This window comes from Falco punctatus (genome assembly GCF_963210335.1).
Source record: "Falco punctatus genome assembly, chromosome: 9".
NCBI lineage: Eukaryota > Metazoa > Chordata > Aves > Falconiformes > Falconidae > Falco > Falco punctatus.
Genome location: NC_137589.1, coordinates 39,159,187 through 39,183,413, shown reverse-complemented (window position 1 = coordinate 39,183,413; position 24,227 = coordinate 39,159,187). Strand labels below are relative to the sequence as shown.

Sequence of the window (24,227 nt, the reverse complement as noted above, 5' to 3'; positions counted from 1 at the left end):
CAAGACCATTTAAGCTCCCTTTAATGAGTATGGAAGTACTATAGGAAATGTCATTTCCCCTTGAAAATACTTGCACGTTTTCATGTACAGGCACTGATATGTAACTAGCTACCAGTTATTTAAACAGTTTCTCCCCAGAAAAATAAGAAGAAAAAGCATCTTCTCCTATTCTAAGGAGACCAACTCTCAACTGTAGCAAATACCATATTAGCCCCCACGTCAAAATATGCAGTGACACTGTTAAAAAAAACCCAAAAATAGTCTGTGCCCCCTGCAAGTGGTAACATCAAGAAGCAGTTATGGTAAGTTGTGATACAAGGCAGCTCACATCAGTATGTTCAAAGAGACTAGATCTTACAAGTCTTCAGGGATATGTTCCTCAAAGTCAGAATTTAGATAATTTGATTGCATGCAAACTGCATGTAGCATAAGTCACTCACTTTTTAGCCAATTAATCCTGAGTTAGACTGCACTTAAAATTCTCTATAACATTAGTATCAATGACCCCAGTACCTTTTTCATAACATATTCCACTTCTCCCATTTTTTTCACTAGCACAGGCCAAGCTCTTCCCACTCTAGCACATCTTAAGCAACAACACATCACCTTGGAGACAGAAGAGACAGTGGATCCACACAGACTGCGCTCGATCTCTGCTGTCGGGGTTTTCGACAGACCCATGCCAGCTGTAGCATACAGCTTCCTCGCATTCAGGTTTGCAGAGACTGGGAAGGAAAATGCTATGGTTAAATTCAATGCTTGATTGCATGTTCTGGCACACGTCTGACTCCAGCAGCGACAAGTGGACTGCACACACAGAACAAGAAGCCCGCAGAGATCCTTTGAACATTAACACAGAAGCTAACTCCCAACATTTCAAGGGGAGACAGTCCATCAGGACACTCATGCCTGCTTCGCGCGCCTTTTTGCAGGTTCTGGGGAGCAGTTATTTGCACCATTTAAGAGTTAAACAATTTTAACTGCACACCGGCACTTGCTTGAGGCAGAGGTGAGATAGTTTAGGGGGCCTAAAGGGACAGAAAATCAGCTAGCAGGAGCAAGTTACCTAAAGTTACTTGGGATAAACAAGACTCATCAGCTTTAAGTTCCCCACACATTCACCTGCTTGTTCCCACCCAATGCTACAGTTTGTCAGCCATTTGTTGTGCTGGTTAAACAGTTAAAAGTGTTATTTTTAACTAAGATTGCTACCATTACTTCACTTCAGGGCCATCCACACCAACCAGTTATAATTCTAAAATTTCTCATGGAGTAATAGGCAGCTCAATGGCCTAATCAAAATTCTCACAGGGAATCTCTCTATAAGGGAATAAAGGTGATGTGCTGGTAACGACACCTTTTCTACATTTCTGGCATTGGAGGATCAGGTCTTTGCTTTAATCTCTGTTGTAAAGCTTCAGGGATGAAACAGAGGCATTTTCACCGTGATTCTGAATGCAAAGGTCTGACAAAACCAGTTGATATGGGGCAGAACGCTTAAGCAGCATTTGCAAATGAATAGGTAATCCAAGTTAAAAGTGAGAAAGACCTGTCCTAGACCCACTCTAGTGATTTTCCTCCAGTTCATCACAGTAGATGCACTGGTTCTAACTTTTTGGTTCTATACAGAATTTGCAGAACTGAGGAAGAAACACCTGAACGTCACAGCAAACCAGAAGTAAAGACCTCAAACACAAACTTCACTTCAGAAGAATACTCATATGCCATATCCTTCATCCATGTCATGGGAAAACAGGCAAGAAAAGTGTCAGAATAAGAAACAGGGCATTTGATGACAGAACTCTGAAGGTCCAGCTAACACTAAGGCAACTGGGCTTTATCTTGCTGGATTTCTATAAAGAGCTTCCAAAATCAGTAAGCTAAGCAGGAACACGTAAGAACTTCTGATTCAGGTGCATGCAAGAGAGTATCTGACAAGGTTGCGAGTTAAGATCTTGCCTAACTGAAAGAAAACCAAAAGGACAACAAATGGGAAATGGCCACCTTCGGATGTGCCAACTGGTCTGCCCGTGGACTGCAAGACAAGAGTTTCAGAGAAAACCTGAGCTGAATAAAAACCTGCTCAAAGAGTTTACTGCGGTATTCAACTCTGGTCACTGGCCAGGCTTTACGTGTCAGGAACGATGGAGGCTCCACCTCCATGGATGCAGGGCAAACGAAAACCTGTCTTGTGTGTGTATTGCAATATATCTCTCACATATATCTATACCTATAATCACTTTAGTATCCATCAAGTTTCAGGCTGCTTTGTGTTTAACCAGAAAATTCATAACTCTAATGCTGTGGCATGGATTATAAAGAAATGTGGTTCACTTGTGCTAAACAGAGAATCAAGGCTGCCCTATCTCATGCACGAGATTAGATCAGCTTAAGTGGAACCAGACTGCTGTCATCAGACTCTAATTGAATGTCTCTAGCAACAGCTGGATGTTCTCACCAATAGCAACAGAATCTGTTTGTTTTCTTTCAGCACCAGCTAAGCCACAAGGTCTCAAGGATTTTAGTGCATACCATGTCCTCCCAGTGCTGCTTTCACACATAATTTTCCAGAACTTAAAGCAGGCAGTCCTTAGCAAAACACACCTTCAACTCTCACCAATCTGGAAACACTTTTTGAAAGTTATTCCCCTCAGCCAGGTACAGACCACATTCTCAAATACAATACAATCAGTTAAAATTCACAAATGTGGAGAACATTAACTTCAGGCATAGAAACAGTTTAATAAATTCCAAGGGTGATGCAGGACTTTCAAACAGCAAAATTCAGCAGCCTGACCTCAGCAGCTAGCTCCCTACTTGAGAACAGGATCAATTATTTCCGTGTTTCTCTTAACAGATGTTGCTCTCCGTTTGCCAAGACCAACAGCTACCCTGCAGCCTCCCCAGGCAGCGCTACTGCACTGCTTCTCCACCGACAGTTAGGACGTTTTCAGAGTCCACAACCTGAATCTTTCTGCATCTGTACACAAATTCATGCCCATTTAACTAAACCGACTGGAAAAATGTCTCTTCACCTACATTGGAGTACACAGGCAGGTCAACCAAGAAAAACAGCTGCATCGTTCTTACCTGATTGGTCAAATGGATACCTAGCACTGTCCTGTCTTCCCAAGAAAGGCCTAGCGGCCTGAGATGCCTGCAGACTAGTCTGATAGAGGGATTCCAGTTCTGAGAGCTCCTGTTCTGTGTCTTGATTCCACTGTGGATGCAGATGCACTGGGATCCTGCTCAAGTCATCTCCAACTGCTCTCTGATCAGAAAGGGCTGGACTCCTCCCAGGTACAGGAAGCCATTCAGCATTCTTATTAGCCTTCTGAGAACTGTAATACCTAGTAACATTATCCACCCAACGGTCCACAGGCATAGAGGCAACCATGCTACTAGTAGCTCCATCATCCACCTGTTTCATTCCTCCATCATGACAGTGCCTTTCCAGGTAGGGTGCAGGGTCTGCTATATTCTGTCCACCTCTTCTACACAGTTCTTCACTGTGAGAACAAATACTCTTAGAAGCAACATGTTGGGCACTAAAACCCTCCAAAGAAACTACCCCGTCCCTAATATCCACAGTTGAGTGCAATTTTTCAGAAGACTGGTTTTTGTTTTCTTGGTTTTGATGGATTAGCTGTCTGTAACCAGAGGATGAAGGGTTGATGAAAGATTGTTGTGTTAACTTTGCAGACTTCTCATCCTGACACACTGCAGCAATCCAGCCTTTTTCATGAGTACCTTTTGTCTGGGAGACTGCATGCATTTTCTGAAACTGCTCTGCCAAGGAGCGAACATGTCCCTTTGTACTAAAAGCCTCAGATTTGTAACCTTCTGCTGTGCCACATTCATCCTGTGAGGGTAATAAAATCTCATGGCTGTTTGCTCTGGAGTACTTATTTGTTTTCTGTAAAGGATCCAAGGAGCACTGCTGTGTAGGGGATGAAGTTGAAGGGGTCATTGCATGATAAGCCCCTAAATGATCAATGCTGGGCTGCACTGGAGAGCTTGCAAGTTTGGAACAAGGACTGTGCTGGCTGTCCTTTTCAGGAGATGCTGCTTGTAGTGGATGTGGACAGGGAAACAGTGTAGGCAAAGAGCCAGAGTTTACTGTGTTAGCCTTGGATTTGTACTGAGGTGTGAGAACAGGCGTTATGTTATGAACCTCTTCTAACTTGCTGCTACTGCAGCATTCCCTATAGTCTTTTGGCCCTGCGGCTGTGGTGTCAGCAAATTCCACGCTATGGTGGGCATCACTCTCAGTTCTCGCAGACCTCTCTGCCAACCCTTGCCTATAGGGAAAAGAGGGAACTTGGTCATGAAAATCAGCAGAAGCAGACTGGAAGTTTGGAGAGATCCTGTTGGATGGACTGCTTTCAGAAGGGGGCAAGGAGGAAGACTCTGGATATAATGATGAGTGCAATTCATGGCAGGAAGCAGGTGGGTGGAAGAAAGAACTGGACCCAAATTCCACTTCTTTGTTGGGTTCCAGTGGTACCTCCTGGCTCAGCAGTACTTGGAGCGGGCCAGTCTGTTCACTAAAACACACAGAAGGGTAAATGATTAGCAGTAGTCATTGCTTACGTTTATCCCTAGGGTACAGAACTTGCACTAGGTGACATATACCTCAACACACTTCCCTTTGCTAACTGTATGCTGATGAAGACTTCGTTAATTCTGTAGATACATACATGTTAGTCCTTTCTTCTAACCCTGATTACCTACAATAACTGATCTGAATCCATTTCCTATTTTTTAAAGAGTATTTTGCTACAGTTAGGCTCTATATAAAGTATTCTTGTACAGCAGCCTAGGCACTTTAACCAGCAGACTGAGCGTGTAGGTAGGGATAACTGTAAGAATAGTAAAAATAGCATTTATATAAAATAAAACAACTGTCTCCAACATTAACACCGTAGATACTTTTTTAAATTACTTTGGACACGTTCATGATCTGAACATGAACTGACAATACTTCCATAAGGTCCCCTCTCTCCAGGCAACTTCATGAAGAACGACTTGACAAATGGAAGGAACAGGTCAAAATTTCTCTCATGTCATCTTTGTATTCTGATCTTTGAGAGATTTATCCAACACATTAAATAATAGTTACATGTTTAACTTTATTTTGTAATAATCTGTATTTTAAGTATACTTCTAAAAAAATAAAATGTATTCTTTTATATACCTATGCAAGACAATTATATCCTCGGGTCATACATGCCCTTGGCACTTTTCTGCATTTAGTTAGCATTTTAATATGCAGACAGAAAAAGCAGTACCAAGTCCACGTGCCTATGAGAAAATGACAAGCTACAAACAACTCCAACAGAAACCTTAAGGGAACTGCAACATCATTGCTTTGTTTCCTTCCTGAGATGCACAAAATGAAAGTTGTCATGAAGATCTAGTTGATATGTGAAGCAGAATGACCTCTGTGAGTAATTGTAAACTTTGTGCTGCCTACAGTGCTGTTTATATCAAAGCAAGAGTACAGAACTCTGGTTATGAACAGATTCTGTTCATTGGCTGCAATATTAACATTTGGTGGGATAGAACTTTTTGCAAAAGTAATGTTATTTTCACAGAGCAGCAGTGATCAAGTTCAGCATTAACAAAATCAGTTTAGAAAAGTTCCTTTCTTTCATTTTCTTAGAATCTGTCAAAATGCATAAACTGGGGCTCTGCACTTCTGTAAAATAAGATATAATGGACTCCTGATTGACAAAAAGATCAGCCCTCATTACATATAATTCTGCTACTGCAGGAAAAGAAAAGAACATTATGAACTATAGCCTGGCAGGTGCCCAAAATAACTGAGTTTTAGTATATAGCTCTATGTGAAATTTTAAAAAAAGGAAAAGAGAAAAAGGATTCTCGTCTCATACTCCATCTAAGCTTCTGATAATATAATATGTAAGAAAGGGGAGATGGAAGAAAAGTAACTGTTCAAGAAACAGCCTAGAAATTGGATAGGGATGGTCTAGTGCTAGGAGGGAATGGCATGGGAAGAAGGATTAAGCTGCATGCTGAAGAGGGTAGGAAGAAAGGATCAGTTACAGCAGAGTTAATTATGCTATAGTTAAAGTCAGTATGGAAGAAGGAATCATGAAGAGACACTGAGGCGGCTGCTAATCCAGGCTACAGGATGCTGGCAAGCACAGAAAGAAAATGAAGAATGACAGAGCATCAGGGAGAGTAGTCAAGGTGACAGGATCAGGGTGTGGATCCACGAGTTGTACCAGTGCACCACTAGAGAAGTGGACTAGAAAGAAAAGATCAGCATACTTGACACTTTTCAAACTACAGAGCACTAAAACACATTGGGGTTGCTGTTCCCAACATAAAAGCAATTATAGTAAGATTTTTCCTGTAGTACACACTTTTACTGACAGAGTCCTGAAACTGCTCCTGACCATGAACAATTGCACGTTTCATCCTAACACGTACCCCCTTTTTTAGCCAGGTGGTTGTCTGCTGTATTCTTTCCCTTGGTGCATAAAACATGGATGCTGCCAGGAACTGACTGCTACAGTTCTCTGTCACAGATCACATTTTGAACACGTGCACATCAAACTGTTCTATAAAGACTGGGGCGGGAAAGGGGGTAGCTGACCATCTTACAATAGGGTTAAACCTAAAGAAGGAAGGAATAGGGAGCAACACTGTACGATTTTGACTATCCAGGGGAGTATAAATAGTTTGTTATTTCTTTCCAGACCGCACTGCTCATAGACGCAGCTCAGATCTGGGTCTAGGTGATATACTTGGACTACCTTGTAGACTGGGCCATGGTGCCACCCTGCGGTGCGTGGCAGGTTGGCGGCGGCAGCGGCTGCGATGGCTGTTGGTGCTGCATGCGATCCTGGAGGCTCCGGGCTTTTCGGATACTGATTTGCAGCTTCTTATCGACTAGGGCTCTGCTGTGAGTGCTAGCGCTGGCATCATGCATGGCAAGTCTTAGTTTAGCTAAAATGCAAAAGAAAACATAGCAGAAAACAAACAGAAAAAAGGAATAAAATTGAAAAAGAAAAAAAAAGAAAAAAGATGCAGCAAGAACATAAAACATGGACCATGCAAATACTGCCACAGAGGAGTTCACAAGGGATGCTATTGTTTCCATTAATGCACATTCAGCTTAGCCAGGTGTCCAAACACATTAATTGAAACTAAACCAAAATAAAGTAAAAAAAAAATAAAATTCTCCATGTTTTAGCCCAACTTCTCATCCCCTTCACAGAGGCTCTTTCCAAACCTACCACAATGATGCTTCATTCTGTCATCTACCTTTCTCCTGTATCCTCCATACCTGGGACTCCCTTTATGTGCAGGAATACCCAGCTGGGATTTGAGATTCAGCGTGTAACTTGCTGGAATGGAAGCTAACAGAGCTATCACAACTGCTGTATGCTGTGCCCCTTATTCTGCAGTCCGTAAGAGCCCATTTCTAAATGCAAATGCACAGGAGCTACCCACTCTGCCTGCAGCCATTCTATACAGACAGAGGGGAGCATGGGGTGAGAGAGCCAGCCAGTCATAATGGAAAAAGACCGAAAATAAAATGAAATCACATAGCACACATTCTCAAAGGTCACAATGCATTTAAGCACTTCAATGTCCTAATGCTTTTTTGCTTCATGGAAGTCAGGCACAGCACAGGTCATTTCTGTTAATCCAGAGGACTCGAGAGGGGGCTACCATCTTCTTCCTGTGCTACAACCTCCGTGAGAAGCAGGGGAGTTTAATGCCCTTCATAATGTGGCCTGAGGATGGGGAAAAATAGTTAAGTGAGGACCAAGTGGCAGGGGGAGTTACCTACTAGGTGCTTGCTGAAACGCACCATTTAGCACCAAAAAAGGCACAGCAGCACCCCAATGCTGTTCCTGCCATAGCGCTGGAGAGAACAACAAAAATGGATGCAAACTTGGAAAAAACAGAGATGAAGAGGAACAGGCCTAAAACCCCCCAAAGGGAATACTTTTAAAAAGGAAAGGTTCTGTCTCCCTGCACGTTCCTAAAGAGCAGCTGAATCCCCATATTACTACCTGACCATTTAATGCGACTCAATGTTTTAGACTTTTTTTCTATCATATTAGTAAACTGTCAAAAGCGCAATAGCTCAGGTGGTTAGAGTTACTTACATATAGCTTCGTTACAGAGAGCCAAAGCTGCAGCACAATCCCCCTTCTGCTCCTGATTCAGCGACTCTTCAAAGATTGAGTCTGCCTCCTGCATCGACTTCTCAAAGCCATCACTCCTCCCTGCAATGGGCAGCACCCTTCATTTTGGTTTCATTCATTGCAGAACCCTCACTTACCCTCATCCCATTCATGATTGCCAAGTTCTTCCACAGAGTCTTGCAGAGGCTGCACATATCCCAGACCACACCGCCTAACCTTCCCTAAGCAGAAGTATGACTTGAGCACCCTGATGTGCTTGACATCCACACAATAAAACAATGTGAACCAGGTATTTTCCCTCAAATTCTGTTTACTTGAGAGTAACTTGTACTTGAGAGAGTTGTACTGGCTTATTGTATTATTTTCAACAGTCTGAATCAGAACAAAAGATGGTACAGACATATCACAGAGTCCGTTCAGATGACTTCTGTCAAGTAGGAATTAATCTAAATTTAGAGCTAAATCTAAACCAAAACATATCAGCAAAATAAATACAGCAGGTCAGGGCTTTCCTTTGTTAGGCCCCCTGCCAAAAATCATGTCTCTTGTTCAGATATCAAATTACTTCCATACAAAATGGAAATAAATCAAAACTGAGATGTCTGTGGAACAAAACTCAGACTTGAGTGTGAGTGTAAATGCCTGCATGAAATACTTCTACAAACACGTGTCCAGTGCATACACTCAAATGCTGAAAGAGACATTCGGAATACAAAACTCAACAGTCTTGCAGCTTTAGCAGGAAAAACACAGGTTTAAGAAGCTGAGAAAAAAGCGACAATTGACAAGATTTCTTTTTGCAACAATTTAGAAAACAGCCCTAGTGAAGAGAAGGATATATTATCCTTGGACACAAAAAAGGAGGATGTAACACTGTGTCCTGGCATCAGAACATCCAGTTCCAAGAGGAGGAAATGCCTGATTTGGTGTCACCTATTCGGCACTATGCAAGTTATACACCAAAACATACACATTCAAATGAGGGAGGGAAAAAGAGAAAACTTGACTTTTTGTTTTGTTTAGGGGTGTGTTGTTTTTTTTAATGGAACATCTCTCTCATTGTGGTAGAGAACATAAGTATCTTTATCAGCCAACAATAAATGTCTTCTTAACTTGCGGAACATATGCTATGGCCTGGCCTGCTCCCCAACACTCGTGCACAGATGCAAACACTAACTCTCTTACACTGTAAATGCCAAAGAACTCACATGAAAAGCAGATACTGCAGAGAGAAGTGAAAGTTGTTAGAGCAGCGAGTTAATCAAGCAGCACATTCAGTTTCACAATCAAGGCTACTGAAGCTTGTAATCAAGGCCGGTATACTAAAGTTAGCTTTCTTTGCATGAATTTAGCAGTTTACTTGAGGGGAAAATGAGTCACAAGTGTTCTGGAGTTCTGCATATACAAGCAAGCCTTCCAGGCAGTCAAGCAGTCTGTTAATATTAAGCTATTATATTACATCTCCGACTGGGGTGGAGAAAGATTTAAAAGGAATAAACAAAAACTTTCCCAGATCTCAAGTCAATGCCTGTAAACTCCTCAAACATTCTACTGAAGTCTTTTTTGATTAAGCATGAACCTAGTTTACTTCCTTTGTAACAAGGAAAAGCTAAACAATTTTTGCTTCCACCAACTAATACAACAAGATATCAAAGAGGGGTAATGTCTTGGAAAATATGCTATTTTCTTTCGGATATGAGAAGCAGCCAAGACAATATCCTCATGCTTAACAACAGAGGTTTACTTTTCAATTTTTGCATCGCTAGCTTTTATGTTACATAAGTAAACACTGACACTAATAAAAAAAGATATCCGTCTACTCTGTACATCAGAATTTTTCACCTGGTTACTGGCAAATCACAGCAGGACCGTAAAGAAAAAGTGACTCACTGATGGTCAACAAAGTTATAAAAACATTCCCAGAGTCAGACATTCTCATAGACATCATATTTTTCAGCTGCCATTGGCACAGTGACATTCTGGCTGCTAAGCAGTTGGCACGGCTGTAGGCTGCAGAGCACGGGCTGTACTGTGCCCAGAGCTGGCATTGCTGAGGGTGCGCATCTCCTTCCTCTGTCCTGTAGCAGCACACCAGCACCTCAACTCTTACCTACAACACGTCTGAGCAAGCAGCACTGGGTTGCCAGGAGGCCTGGCAATGCAGGAAGCCACAGCAGGTTTCCCCAGTCATGCATGCATTTGTGGGAACAGTGCCTAGGTGTTCACTACACCTGCCCTGCCCACCAACTACCCCCTGTGAAACACTCTACAGGCTTCTGGCTTCACTCTTGACTGGTTCAGTGCACTTCATCCCACCTTCTCCGTGACTCCCCTTACTGCCTGATGGAGATTGAGGGCTAAAACAAAGGTGTTACATGTGAAACCTGTCATTAGGTTCCCTCTGCTGCAACTCCATTGTTCCAACTAAACTGCTGCTGCTGCCATCCCCTGCCAGAAACATGAGTCACGGAAAAGACAATCAAACTTAGGATTTGGCTTCTAAAAATTTTTTTTTCAAATCTTTTTCCTTAAAGAGAAGATATATAAACTAAACCCAGCTCACATTTTCAACTAGATCCAGCTTAGGCCTGCCACAGTACTTGTTCCCACACCTGCGCTATGGCTGCACAGCTGGGCAGGGAGAAAGAGTGGGAAGTACAAGGGCAGGAACAAGCAAAACTGTTTAGGGTAGTGATGCTACCAGAAAAAATCAGAAACAACACCATGGCCTAAATGAATGCTATGCAGCAAGTGGACCTGAGGTGTCTGAAAGGTACAAACAGCCCTGCTCACTCCAAGATGCTGGTTGAAGACTTATAACTACTTCTAGATATCAATGCTGGCAATGGTGTGTATCACCATAACAATGGAAAGGTGCAAATACATTACACAGACCTCTGCATTACTTTGTTGTCTCATTTAAGAAGGAATTTGGTCAAAATATCAAACAGGTTTTTGCATCCTACAGGTTTGAAATTGATAGTCTTTCATTAACTGAAGGTACAGAATTGTAACAGAGGGGAAGAGAAAGAGAGAGACACTTACAAGAGGAAATTCAGTTCAAAGGTTCAGAAAACTTCAGCACTACAGTCTTGCAAAATATACTGCATTCAAAAAGTTACCCTGATTCTGCAGTTCATCTAGATCCATGAACCTGCTGGGACGGGGATTGAAGCCCATTGCTGCCTCCATTTCCTTTTCTCTCTTTCGGCGCAGTTCTTGTTCATGTGCTCTCCTTGCCACCTCCTCTTGCAATTCATCCAGTTCACTTTTTAAAGGGACAAACATCTCCCCACCTTCAAAAAAAAAAAAAAAAAAAAAAAAAAAACACCCAACCCCCAAAATAATTAAAATCCCAAAACTTTTTTTTATAGCAAAATCTCTTAAAGTATCCCTTAAAAACCACAGAAATAATAAAGAGTAATACAATTAACATTAGAAAATAACAGACTGACCAAGCAAAGACCACAGAATTTCAGATCACAAATTTTGCTTTGTTAAATTTTACTTTTAAAACCCTGCACAAGTCACTTGGTTTCCAGCTGCCTTCTCTGTGTCAGTGACTGGTAGAAATGCTCCAGTATTGCTTCAAGCTCCCCTGCACCACAGCCTATCCCTGGATTCACTGACCCAAGAAACAGCACTGGAACAGAAAGAATCATTGGAAGAGATAACCCTAAACTGATGCTGAAACCTTCAGGCTTCTTACTGTGCTTATAATTTGTAAATAATGCTATGTCAAATTAACCAGATCATTAGCTTTAGTACATAAAAAGGATTCCAGCTGAGATGCTTTTCATCTAACTGCATAAGCAGATGAAAATGGGACGAAAGTAAAGTATATTGATATCCTAGTCAACACAGCAGAAATCAGTCATCATTCTCACTTCAACTATGACCTGCATTCAAGAAGCGTTTCCCCTCCTCCCTTTCCCAGACATTCCCTAGAATAAGGTATTTGCTCAGAATGATACATAATCAGAATGCATATCTGCGGAAAAGCTCAGCATTAGCCCAAACATCCTGTAAATATCCATCCTCATTTCTGACAGTTTTGGATTTTGTATAGCATTATGAGTTTGCCTCAGGACTTGTCAATCCTACTACATTATTATGAGTTATGCTTGGGAATGTACTTTCCACTGATGGTAGAATACTGAGTTACGGGAAAGAAGACAAAAAATACCGTTACTTTATCATTTAAGTCCATACCCAAAAAATATGCCAGAGCAACATAATCAAAGGAATATTCCAAGAAAATTTTCTGCAACCACCTTTGGTAAAATCTTATAATTTGTATCTTTTAAAACTGTGTTACATTCCTCAGTGTTTCTTCTCCCTTCCCTCATAATTTCACTGTGAACATAAACATCCAGAAAGTAAAGAACTAAGTAAAGTAATTTTACCCTGCTAAACCACTGCTGCTGTGAAGTGTATCTTACCATTTCCCACGGGGCTGTTTGCCCAGCTCCCAATTGATGAAGCAGACTCCACTTCCAAGATGCTGCTACTGTGCGACTTTGGGATGTTACGCCAGGCAGGAACCAATCCACCTGCTCGCTTCGTATGAACATCCCTTCAAGAAGAGAGCAATTCTAGTTTACCATTTGACTAATCTCTCCAGAAGAAATTATAGCTACCTTTTTTTTATCATCACCTAAGTATTTTACTTGCATTTTAAAGGTTTTACCGTAAGAAAAACTTGGGAGAAACAGGGTAATAGAAAGTTAACAAGGGAGCGGATAACAACTCTATTCTCCACAAGAGTATGTAATGCGTATTAAAACTGTGGTCTGATAGCTGTTCTCAACAGATTCTTACAGCTGAAAATCTACTATTCTGGCCACAAACAGTCTCAGCTTGTGATTTCCTGAAGCTTCCTAAGACAAGGAGAGAAACGCATTGTGCTGCCTATTTATTTTTGCATACAAATATTGCAAGTGTCTTACAAGACTTCAATGAATGCCTCAAACTGAAAATGTCCAAGATTTCTATACAAGACCATTGAATTCTCATTTTCTACAAGGCTTCTATCAAGCAATGGTTTAAACGAAACAAAAAGGTCTATGAGCCGTTCAAAGAACAAGCACGAAGTTCGATATTTTAGTTGAGTTTTTAAATCATAGACTAAGAGTAAAACTATTTCAGATGCATCATTTTAATCAACATTTCTCCTCCAACTGAACCCCATTTCTTTTCCTTCTCACTAGCAGTAAGCTATCGATACACTGACAAGAAAAGAAATCAAACTCACTCAGATTCCTATTTCCCTTCTATTTTTTCCCCTGCCCCAGTAAACCTGTACTACAATCTAGGAGCGCCATTTTGCATTTGTTTAAAAAATGTTCTACAACCTTATGTAACTACAAAAAAAGAAATCAAGACTTCAACCACTCCAAAAATGAAGTTTGTTGAAATCTACCTGTGGGTGCTTGAGCTTTCAGACAAGGGCATGTCCAGACTAACTGGGCTGTTGCTGTTGCGCTCACTGCTTTCATAACCAGACTCCATCCTCTGAATTAGACGAGGATGTTGATCCACCGTGTGATACTGGGTGCCCCGCCCTAGCACACCTCGCTTGTATCTGACATTTGACTGGTGTGATCTTGTTTCTTGAACAGCATGTTCCTTCACCTCATTCTCAATAAGCTCTTTACCTGTCAAGACAAAAGAATATAGCTTGGTAGAAGTTCCAAGCTTCAATACCAGCAAATTATCCACACACATTAGCTTCTCAACCATGCTTAAACCAGAAGCACTGTCTTTAATTTAGTGTAAAACTAGCAATACTAAGCAGAAAAAAATCCCAATATTTTCACAGCATTCCTAGTAACATTGAGCAATAATCTATTCAACGAATTTACTTTTTAATCTCTCCCCTTCAGTATAACTTACCGTATTGCCCCCCAGGTAACAATGAAGTCTGGAAAAAAAACACCCCAATCCTTTCCTCCTCATAACAATTTGTATTTGTACAAGATGATTTTACAGCATACCCAACTGTATTTCCAGTTTATATTTGTTATTGCACTCTGTCATATCTACTTCAGATGCTGCACTTTTTACATTATTTATTTTGCCATTTACAATTTCATGAGTCTAATAAAACATTTGTTCACAGAGGACAGAAGAACTTTTTTTTTTTTTAATTCTTCCTTATGGATTTCACTGCGTCTTCTCACTTGCCTCGTTTGTTCCTCTTGCTTCCTTCCCTGGAGCAGTGTTCTCCATTCACCTTCCCTACACGTATCTCTTCATGCTTCTCAACTCTTTTCAGCCTTTAGGTCCTTGTACTCTGTTCATCTCTCTCTCTCTCTCTCTCTCCAAATTTCACCATCCTCACTACTACAACTCTACTGCCAGTCACACAAACCTCTTCCTTCTCATCCACAGATTGTCTTTCAAGCACTCTAGGACAGGAGCCCCGCAGCTCCAGTAGCACAACAGCATAAACCCCAGGAACTAGTAAACATTTGCTCTCCACACCCTTCACAGTTTCAGGAGTACCCTCCTTTTGATAGGGAGCAAAGTAATCATTAATGTCCATTGGCAGGGGCAACAAAAGACACCCAAAGATGTTTTTCACAACAGGTTTTATTACCTTCAAAACCAGCAAAGTTGAAGACAAAGTCTCTACATACAAGTTGCATAGCTGCTACAGTGTAAAATGGTCCCAGATGAATCATCGCTGGCTGTCAGGCTTCTACCCTCCCAACAAGAGCTCAGCACTGGCACACGAGGTACCTGCCACACCACAGTCTGAGCCATCATGCAAAAACACCATGATGAGCCAGAGAAAAAAAACAGACCTACACAAAAAGCCATTGAAAGGGATGAACTTTCAGACACTTAGCAGTCTAGCCTTGTGTCCATTTAAGCAACAGACAGTAATTTGTCCCTTATTATTTCCTTACATGCGAACTTTAGCACACAGAAAGCAAACTGAAATATCATACACTCAACAAACACCCACACAAAACCAGCCTTCAAGGATACGACTCATCACTGACCTAAATGTCACGTTCAAAATTTCCTTTCCTACTTTACTCACACAAAACTGGATAGTGGAGTACTAGAAATGCCAAACATTCTGAAATAAATCTTTCTTCTCAAACTCTTACCTGCTTCTTCAGAGAAGGGGCTAAGTTGAGTGTAGCCACAATGTTTCCTCTTGTCTTTACTGAAGATGCTGTCTATATTCAGAGACTCTCTTTTGGGTCTCCAAGTTGGCCGGTATCTGCCAGAGGAACTGGATTTAGACTCACTGCTGGTACTCTCCACTTCCCAGTCTCGAGTGTGCGCAGACAGGCTTTTTGAGGGTCTTATTTCTGCCTGATCCATACTACTCCCTCCACGAGGGGAATTCTGGATGGTTTGAGAAATCTGCTGTGGTCTGCTGTGGATCATATTGCTCACTGTCTCTTTAAATTCCTTCAGCCTGCTGGTACTGCTAGATGGTTTGGAGGTAGTTCTGGGGGCTTGTTTCTCCTTCAAGGTTTCTCCTGCAGTTTACAGAGACAGCAAAAGCCACAAAAATAGCTTCAGATTAAACTAGCAGCCCTACTTTGCAGCATCTTCATGCAGACTTTGAAAAGTAAAATACACACACACGTACACCCCCCCCCCCAATAAATTTTTTTAAAAAACAACCAACCAACGCTGCCCAAACAAAGAAAACGACAAAGACAGAAAAAATACAGACAAAGATCTACGGAACAAGGAGGGAAATGCACGTACACACTGAGGACCTTAAAAACATGCAGAAAGAGGTACTGATATTTGAAATAAGGTAACATCATCTCTTGCCTTCACTATGGTATCCTGATGACTGAGCCTCATCTCCTTTTCGCCGAGAGCGGCTAGAACTCCTCTTACGGTCTGCCAGCAAGCTCTTTTTGGAAACATGCCTCTGATTGCACTCACTGTCAGTCAGGTGCCCTGGAAGGACAGAAGAACACAGTAGAGAGGACAAGAGCCTTGGGAGCAAGTGTTCTGTGTGCTAAGACCAGCAGGGCTCCTCTGCTCCTTAGGAGCTGTACATGCTCCCACACTAACTGGCAGGTTTGGGTATGTTTTTGTATGCAAAAGTTTTTGGTTTTGTCTTGGGGAGGGTGTTCTGGTTTTAAAGGTCATGAAAGAGCAATACAGCCCTTCCAAGGGCTCTGGTTAATAAGAGCTCATCCACAGGGAGAGGAAAAAGTTGTCTCTGTCTTGTTTTCTAATAGTCTAAGGACACCACTTCCTTGCTATCTGAATACTTTTTCAGTTTTAACGGCCACGAACACAAAACTCCTGAGAACACCTTGCTTGACGTTAGCTTGCTGAATGAAGACTCAAACACATGAATGAGTTACCATGTAATAATAAATCACTGCACATCATCAGCTGCTCTGCACTAACTAGCCATCCACACTCCCTTCGCCTGTAGCAAATACTAAGTAATCTGAGTCAGCTCAGTCTACAGTGAAGAAGCCTCAGTTGGCTCTCAAGGGCTAAGCCAGCTAATTCACATCTGCACAAGCGAAGAGCATACACACAGACCATCAACAGGGATCAGCTGACACACGACAGTGTTCCCTTACTGCAGCTCATGTGTCCAAGTGCTAATACTTTCTCACACACAATTTGTTCCCCATTTCTTCACATCAAATGTGAATTAAGAGTATTTGACATCACAAGGTTTCTGTATTGCCTTTTCATAATTTTATGGCTCTCACACATTCGCAGTCCTAAACCTGCAAGCACAAACACACGCATGGCTTTACTCACGTGAGCAGTCCCAAGCAGAGATGCAGGATAAGAAGGGAATTTATGAATAAGCTACAAAGACTTTTCTCTAGCTTTTATATCACCAACTTTCATCTTGCATAGGATGACAGGAAAGGAAAATCCCTACTACCCAATCATGGATTAACAGCCCCCAGACTACATAGCTAGCTGTTCTGAGCCTTCCCTCTTCTCTAGAAATTAACACACAAATCAACAACATTTACAGCAGATTTTATGCATAAAATTGTACTTTCAACAGCTGAAAAAACAATTCACTTCAACTACAATTGCTACAACGATACTACAATAAATGAGTGGGAAGGAATCCAAACTACAAAAAGCAAGCTACACAAGTTTCACATTTCTGTTCATTTGCAAAGTGGAGAGTGATTTTTGTAGCCAAATTTTTCAGAAACAAGAAGATCATATAAAAGAAAAGGAATTAAGGAAGTAAAAGAGAAATGTTGGCAATGAAGACAGATGATGCGTAGCATTTAGGTGACTGAGCATAAGTCAGTGCTTTGGGAGAATTATTTTTCTTCACAGCATGGACTGTCACACATCTTTTAGGGACTGAAAGAACAGTCTTATCTTATACCTTGTAGTGGCTCCCCTCAAGATAAAAGAGGTTTATGTTTCACCTCAGAGTGTTCAGCTTCTCTAGTTAAACATTTTTCCCCCCAGAGTTCTTTCAACCTGATAGGGAGTGCTTGGACAGCATCCTTCAAGTACTGCAACAGAAACAATTAAAAGATACTTAGTGCTACCAGAACTAGCTTAGGGTCTGCATAGACTCATCAGAGCCCGACTTAGTCTTCTAGGATGAAGGTTGCTAGCTTTGCATAAACATTTTCTCCTCCTTTCATAAATTGCAAATTTTGTCCTATTGTCACTGGATGTTTAACAGCCATGCAGGAGATGCCAAGAATCCAAAATCTGCAGGACAAAGGCTTTGTTGTCTTTACTTGGACCCTCCCAAACACAAACTAAATCCAACATAATACATGAATATAGGCATTACAATCCCAAGAATATTAGCTGACATTTCACCCTTTTTTTTTTTTTAAATTCACTAAAATAACAAGCCAGGGTTTCTGTCTGAGTGCCCAATCACATACTTAAAAGGTGTCCCTTGAATTAAACACCTCATCCAGCAAAAGTGGGATGGCTTTGTATGCAAACAGTGATATTCAAAGAAAAAGATTGTTTTCATAGGGGCTGTTTGCGTGTCTAAGAGTATGTCAGAGAAGAGAATGAAATCAAACAGGTTAAGACAGACCGCCCCCTACTCCCTCCCACTGAAATCTCAGTTGCATGAATAGGGCAGCCAGAATACGCACATTTTTTCTCAGCAGCACAGGTTGGTAGGAGCAAGAGAGGGCTTATGCAGCCACTCTTCATGCCCCCATTCTGCAGTACCCGGGTGCCTGAGGTCATATGACCCAATGGTGGTCCTTCCCCGGAGAACGATGTGGGATAGGGTCCATAATTTTCTGGGCTGGAGTAGTGGGTAAGTGACCATTAAATGAAGAATCCTGCTCTTGCCCAGAACGATTCAGTTGACAGGTCAATGTGGATGGCTTCTTAATAGCCCCACGGATCAGCATTTGATGACTGAGCAGTTGTATGAGTTGGCAGACTGACTTTTTTGGAAAGGTTTTGGGTAGGTAAAAAAAAGGGGGAAATGCCCAGACAGGTGGCTAGCTAAGGGGACAGACTGACTAAGGCTAGCTAAGCTAAGGCTGAGTTAGGGAAGATGAAGACAACTGAATTTAGGTGAAGAGATGGGCTAAGCTGAAGGGAATAACATAGGATAGATTCAGGAGGAGAAGAAAGAAAAAGAAAAGGACAAAGTCACTAAAAGTGACAGAACAAAAGGCTACATGCTGAACTTACTTCATGCTTACATGTTTGCAACCATCCCCCTACCCTCCCTTTTGTGCTGATGGTACTACATGGCAAGTTTTGCAGGGAAGAACCTAATCCAATAAACTCCGTGCCACTTTTGCAGACTATATAAACAATATTCCACTAGTATTTTGAATTTTTTCTTCTTCGTACTCTGAAGTTCAACATAAATTTTGTTTCCTCATCACTCAAATTATGCTCAGCTTTCCCTTCTTTCTCACGCTTTACCTAGGACTATGACTGGAACCTACTGCATTATGAATTTGCTAAAACATTGAAAGTATTGTCAGGCTATGTAAAACCATGTATTACAGTTACTTGGACCTCTGATGAAGAGCCTAAGAGTACTAAAGAAGAACAACTCAAAACATTTTTTCTGGATTTTGATGTAAAAAGTGTTTGCACCATAGATTGTTTCAAATGAACCAAACATTCATATATCATCACAATACAAAAGAGCAACTATTCTGCAACTAAAAGGACAAAGTGGTACCATAGCTGTTGACACTCTGGTGCAACAGTTGCTGATTATATCTTCTTAGAAAGGCTACTTAAGGCACAAAAAAGTAACTTTTCAAACAGACTTGGCAGATCATATTTCTGATGCTCCAGAAGTCTAACCCTAACTCATGTACTACTTTTTCAGAAGTGATGTTCGAAGTTACTGTATACAGACACAGGCTGACTAGGGTCACTGGGCACAAATAACAGAGACCTAAGCCTTCAGACTTCCAGTTAACCTCTTTTCAACTAGCGTGTTCAGGCAGACTGTTCAGCTGCCCGAAGGAACATCTACACAGATTTGTCTTCTCACTGCAGAGTCTCACTTAACTTGCTGGCACAGGCAGGAAATCATCTTATGTTCCTCCCTGGTGCAGTAAATACTACCAACACCCACTTACACAGAAAGTCCTTAGTGCCCAAGTATGAGAGATTCTGGCGAAGATCGCGCCTTTCCCAGGCAGCAGCAACTCCTGCAATGAAGTAACTGCCCGTAGATGAGTAAGCAGCACAGACAACGCTTACCAAACCATACAATGGCACTGTACAGACTCCACCTTACAAAACTGTAGAACGAAGGCAGCAGGTAAGATTGTGGATAACAGAAAACAAGCCTGTAAATATTTGCCTGGCTAGATATGAGTCTACAAAAGCCAACAAGACATTTAAAATTATGCTTATTTTTTTGAATGCCAACAGTTCATTACAAACCAAAACCACTTAGGATACTGAACGCACTTCACTATTCTGTTATAAGTTGCACATAGAGAGACTTTTCACTGGAATCCACTGCAGTCATCACATCTAATGACAATGCTCACAGAGGTATAACGGTATCTGCTACCTGTGTCCCTGCTGCTTTGTGAAGCCGCATCATTCTCCACATTGTAGATGACTGTCCCCTGCGAGTCAGAGGAGAAGTGACTGACCACAGACTCATGGTGCGCCTGTTTATAAGGATAGCTGTCTGTAGAGGAATCTGTCCTGGTATCACTCGAGATGGAAGGTTCTCTCCCTAGGGAAGGAAGCAATGTCAAATTTCAATCTTTTGGGGCTATTATAGCAGTCAGGAGAGGCTAAAAAGAGAAAATGGAGGAAATCACATAGAAGTTAACAGAAAAACACGAGTATAAAAACATACACGTTCAGACTGCAAGGACATAGTATCTAAAGGGAAAGGTCCTCTCCTTTGGAAGGGGGGACACTGTGATTCCTTCTGCAAACCTTTATTTCTTTCTCTTTGATAACACCAAATTTATCAAATCCTCTTATTATACAAAATTAAACTACATCCATTGGACTGAAAGTATACATTAATAGCACACTGAAGTTATTTTTCATTCATTTTCAACACTGTCGAGTGTAATTAAAATACAAAATACGTTGCTTTAGGGGAATACAAAGTTTAAAAAGTCAAGTACTAAATATTAATATGAGTAACAAGAACATCGTAAGTTATAATAATTAACACATTTCCTCTATTATGAATCAAAAGCTTATCTAGTAAAAATTTATACTGAAATTGTATTATCTAAATAAATAAATAAAGTCCTTTTTATGTTTAATCACAAACGCTCAGCCTGAGGGTACTTCATGTTTTTGGTGAGAAGAAGTCCTGTAGCTGATGTCCTATTTAAGGATGCCTAACAACTTTTGAAATCACAAACTTCCCCCCACCTCCTCACTGGTTACAAATCTTACTGGTCTAAAGAAATACAAATTTCAGCTGTTAAAGGAGATTACAATCACGGAAAGAAAAGTGAATGGAGGCAACAGGAATCAGTGCTGTGGAACCGAGTACTAAAAAATTGTAAACTGCAGTCTTTATTCAACAGAAAACCAAAAACAGTTGGTTTTGAACTGAGGAGTTGTCTGCACTTAGCTTCACAACATTTTGTACAAGCACCTTTGACAATCTTCCCTCCATAACTTGTAGCATCACATCTCTATGTGATTAGATACATTTATCAGATTCCCTTGTCAAAAGTTCAGATACAATATTGTGATTAACAACTTAAGAATAAGCAATCTCTGTTCATTTTCTGAATCTGAATTATGGGCTGTGGGTATCTGACGACAATAAGGAATCCGGAAAAAGCTGCAGTTACACTTCGTGGGAGACAAAGGGCCATTCCGAAAATGGTGTATTAGGGTAGAAAACTCTGAATATCAACAAGCCTAGAAAATAATTCACTTCTTTTGACAGGAAAATGTATACGGTATGATTTCTCATGGCACCTCGACCTACAGTATCTTAGAATTTCTCTCAAGAGCTTGGTATCAATGTTGAACACTGCAGACTAGAGGAGTAAGCCCTGAGGACTCACCAAGTGTTTTTGAAATGAAGGAGCAGGTTACTCATTATAGCCTTCTGAATTTTATCTGAAAGGAAACACCTTTTTATATGTATTTTTGTATTCAGCTTCCTGAAGTCATTTTAGGACACAATAATATTAGATACTGCAGACACAATGAGCAGAAGGGTTATCTATGTATTTCCTGGAGATCAACTGGCAGAACAGCAAGGCAAATTTACAGCATGTATCGACCAGAAGCTTGTAAAAGTGCTCACAACTGACATATAGCACTGAAGGCACTCCTCTCCTTCCTCCAGACTTCCCTTTTTTTTTTTGGAACAGGAAGATACGTTTATAAATCGCAAGGCATCTTGTCAAGTGAAGGTTATATTACCAGTGTTTTTATTTGCATTTATTTTTAAGAGGAGTTGAAGATTTATTTCATTCCTGGTAGACTGTCAACACATAAATAAGGAGACAGCAGATGTTCTCTACAGATTCACTGACCAGGAAGCATAAAGTTAGCTATGGGCCAGGAAAACCCTAAAATATTCTTGGATTTACAGCTGTATAAATAGGCTAAAATCCTGGAAGAAAGGTGGTATTTCTGGTTTTAGTCTCGCCTGGCTGTTCTTAGCAACTTACAAACTCATCTCTAATCTAGGATATTCTCTGCAAGCATCCAAAAATAGAAACAATCTTCTTTTGCAAAGCCATTAAACTTAAACCCAGATTTTGTTTTCACCCTATCTGGATCGCAGTGGCATGTCTTTCTCAACATTTATCTATTCCTCTTTAAATGTGGCCTCGACCCCCTATTGTGTGATTAAATGTCCAAATTTATCCAGAACTTCAGTAAACCAACAGCCTGTTCAGACCACTACTTCCTTGGACATACCTTTCTAATTCAATGGACTACCATGACCACAAAGAACTCAGGAAGCAGTGATGTGTTGAAGGCCTCTGAGCTGTTAAGTGCTACATTTCCATAGCTGTAGATCTTTTCTGATGCAGAACAGACCATGAAAAATGAAGTAGTAAACATAATCTATGGGCATAAGCCTTTGCCAATCCCTTCCCCTTCAGTCTCCCACAAATCAGTTCAGATCTCTTGCGCTGCGCTACTTTATCTGAGTAAAAGACGAGCCAAAGGCTGAAGATAAACTGCACTGATTCTGTCTCTCTTGTTATTTTTAATAAAACAGTATTTCTTCCCCTTGCATCCCTTCACCATCCTAGCAAAAGACTCATTTATGAGACTTCCTTAATATTACTCTCCCCTAACTTCCCTCTTGAGTTTAATTCTGCAGCTTCCTTAATTCTTACATGTTTGTACATCTCTGGTCTCGTTCCCTTCCTCTTAAAACTGCTGATGGCTTTATGAATTCACCCACTGAAGTCATCGGTTATTGTTCCTCTCCACATCCACACCACAGCAAGGCCTTCACTGCCCTTAGCCCCTCCAGTTTCTTTCTCCAAACCCTTCTGGAAAAGATTACTACCCAAACATCAAGAGTTTTGGACCGAGAGAGCGGTTCAAAGGTGAAACACTGGAAGTCCTCTTCAGAATTCCAGATCAACTTTGACAAGCATCAAGGACCGCGAAGAAAAACACACCCACAACAGAAGAACTTTCCACAGGCAGCCGTACAGCACCGAGGTGTAAGGCATACGGTCCCGACTGCTTACCCGAGTCTTCGCTGTCATAGCAAGTCCTGCTGTATTGCTGTAAATCCACTTGAGGGGGCAAGTCTTGTGCTGACACCGGAGTTCCTCTTGGATCTGCATACAGCAGCAGCAAAGGCTGATAGTGACCCTTAATGCACTTTGTCACAACATCTTTCCATTTTGGACCAATCTGAATTAACAATAACAATTTAAAAATGCACAATAAAGGTTTTCTGTCATTATTTTCTATAACGAGCTCTCTTTTTTCACCTCGTACTTCTTTCAGAATCTGATTTTCCAATGACATTCTTTAACTCCTACATCCAGCACCGAACTGAACTCACCAAGAAAGCTCTAGAACCAACTCAACTAAAATCAAGGTATTCACACCATCTTACGGCTAAACAAATTCAAATTCTTGCTAAAAATACAACTACAAAAATAATGCTTCCCCTTCAGATTTTTTTTCCCCGACAAAAAGCTTTTCATTCTCTTGAAATTTTCTAACTTTGCATCAGTCAGAAAAAAGCATTTGTAAAAATAATTCTTAATGCATCCATCAGCATAAACAAAATGAACAATAAAAGGCATCAACAGCATGACAGCAAATTCAAGTCAAAGCTAACCACTTTGGTGTGTATTTCTGCTGTTAAAGACCTTCTGCAAGCATTGTGATAGGCCAGGCAACAATTCATATAGTTACATGCACCTCAAAGGTCTTCCCCATGTAGTAACACAGGTTTCACCTAATGCACTGAGCATCTATTCCAACAGATTTGCTTCATATACAAGTATTCTACTAAAGCACTGCAGTACCTATCCTTGGCAAAGTTTTGCTGCAGAGAAATGTGACTGAACAAATGCAAGGATTAGTTTTCCCTTTGAGACTGTGCTT

The 24,227-nt window shown here is 41.0% G+C and overlaps 1 protein-coding gene across 13 annotated transcripts in view; it reads right to left on the bottom strand.

Annotated features, from left to right (window-relative positions):
- USP54 (ubiquitin specific peptidase 54) overlaps positions 1-24,227 on the bottom strand; it is a 103,134-nt gene that overhangs the window by 4,493 nt on the left and 74,414 nt on the right. For 11 of the 13 annotated variants that reach the window (XM_080401183.1, XM_080401186.1, XM_080401178.1 and 8 more), the window contains 11 exons: positions 23,354-23,522; positions 20,209-20,382; positions 15,996-16,127; positions 15,311-15,691; positions 13,612-13,846; positions 12,632-12,765; positions 11,312-11,485; positions 8,151-8,270; positions 6,786-6,978; positions 3,091-4,547; positions 607-725 (listed from right to left, as the gene is read on the bottom strand). In XM_080401183.1, coding sequence (XP_080257309.1) covers positions 607-725; positions 3,091-4,547; positions 6,786-6,978; positions 8,151-8,270; positions 11,312-11,485; positions 12,632-12,765; positions 13,612-13,846; positions 15,311-15,691; positions 15,996-16,127; positions 20,209-20,382; positions 23,354-23,522 — 3,288 coding nt within the window. The remainder of the gene's footprint in view (positions 1-606; positions 726-3,090; positions 4,548-6,785; positions 6,979-8,150; positions 8,271-11,311; positions 11,486-12,631; positions 12,766-13,611; positions 13,847-15,310; positions 15,692-15,995; positions 16,128-20,208; positions 20,383-23,353; positions 23,523-24,227) is intronic. The other 2 variants (XM_080401179.1, XM_080401180.1) reach the window with 2 other exon arrangements.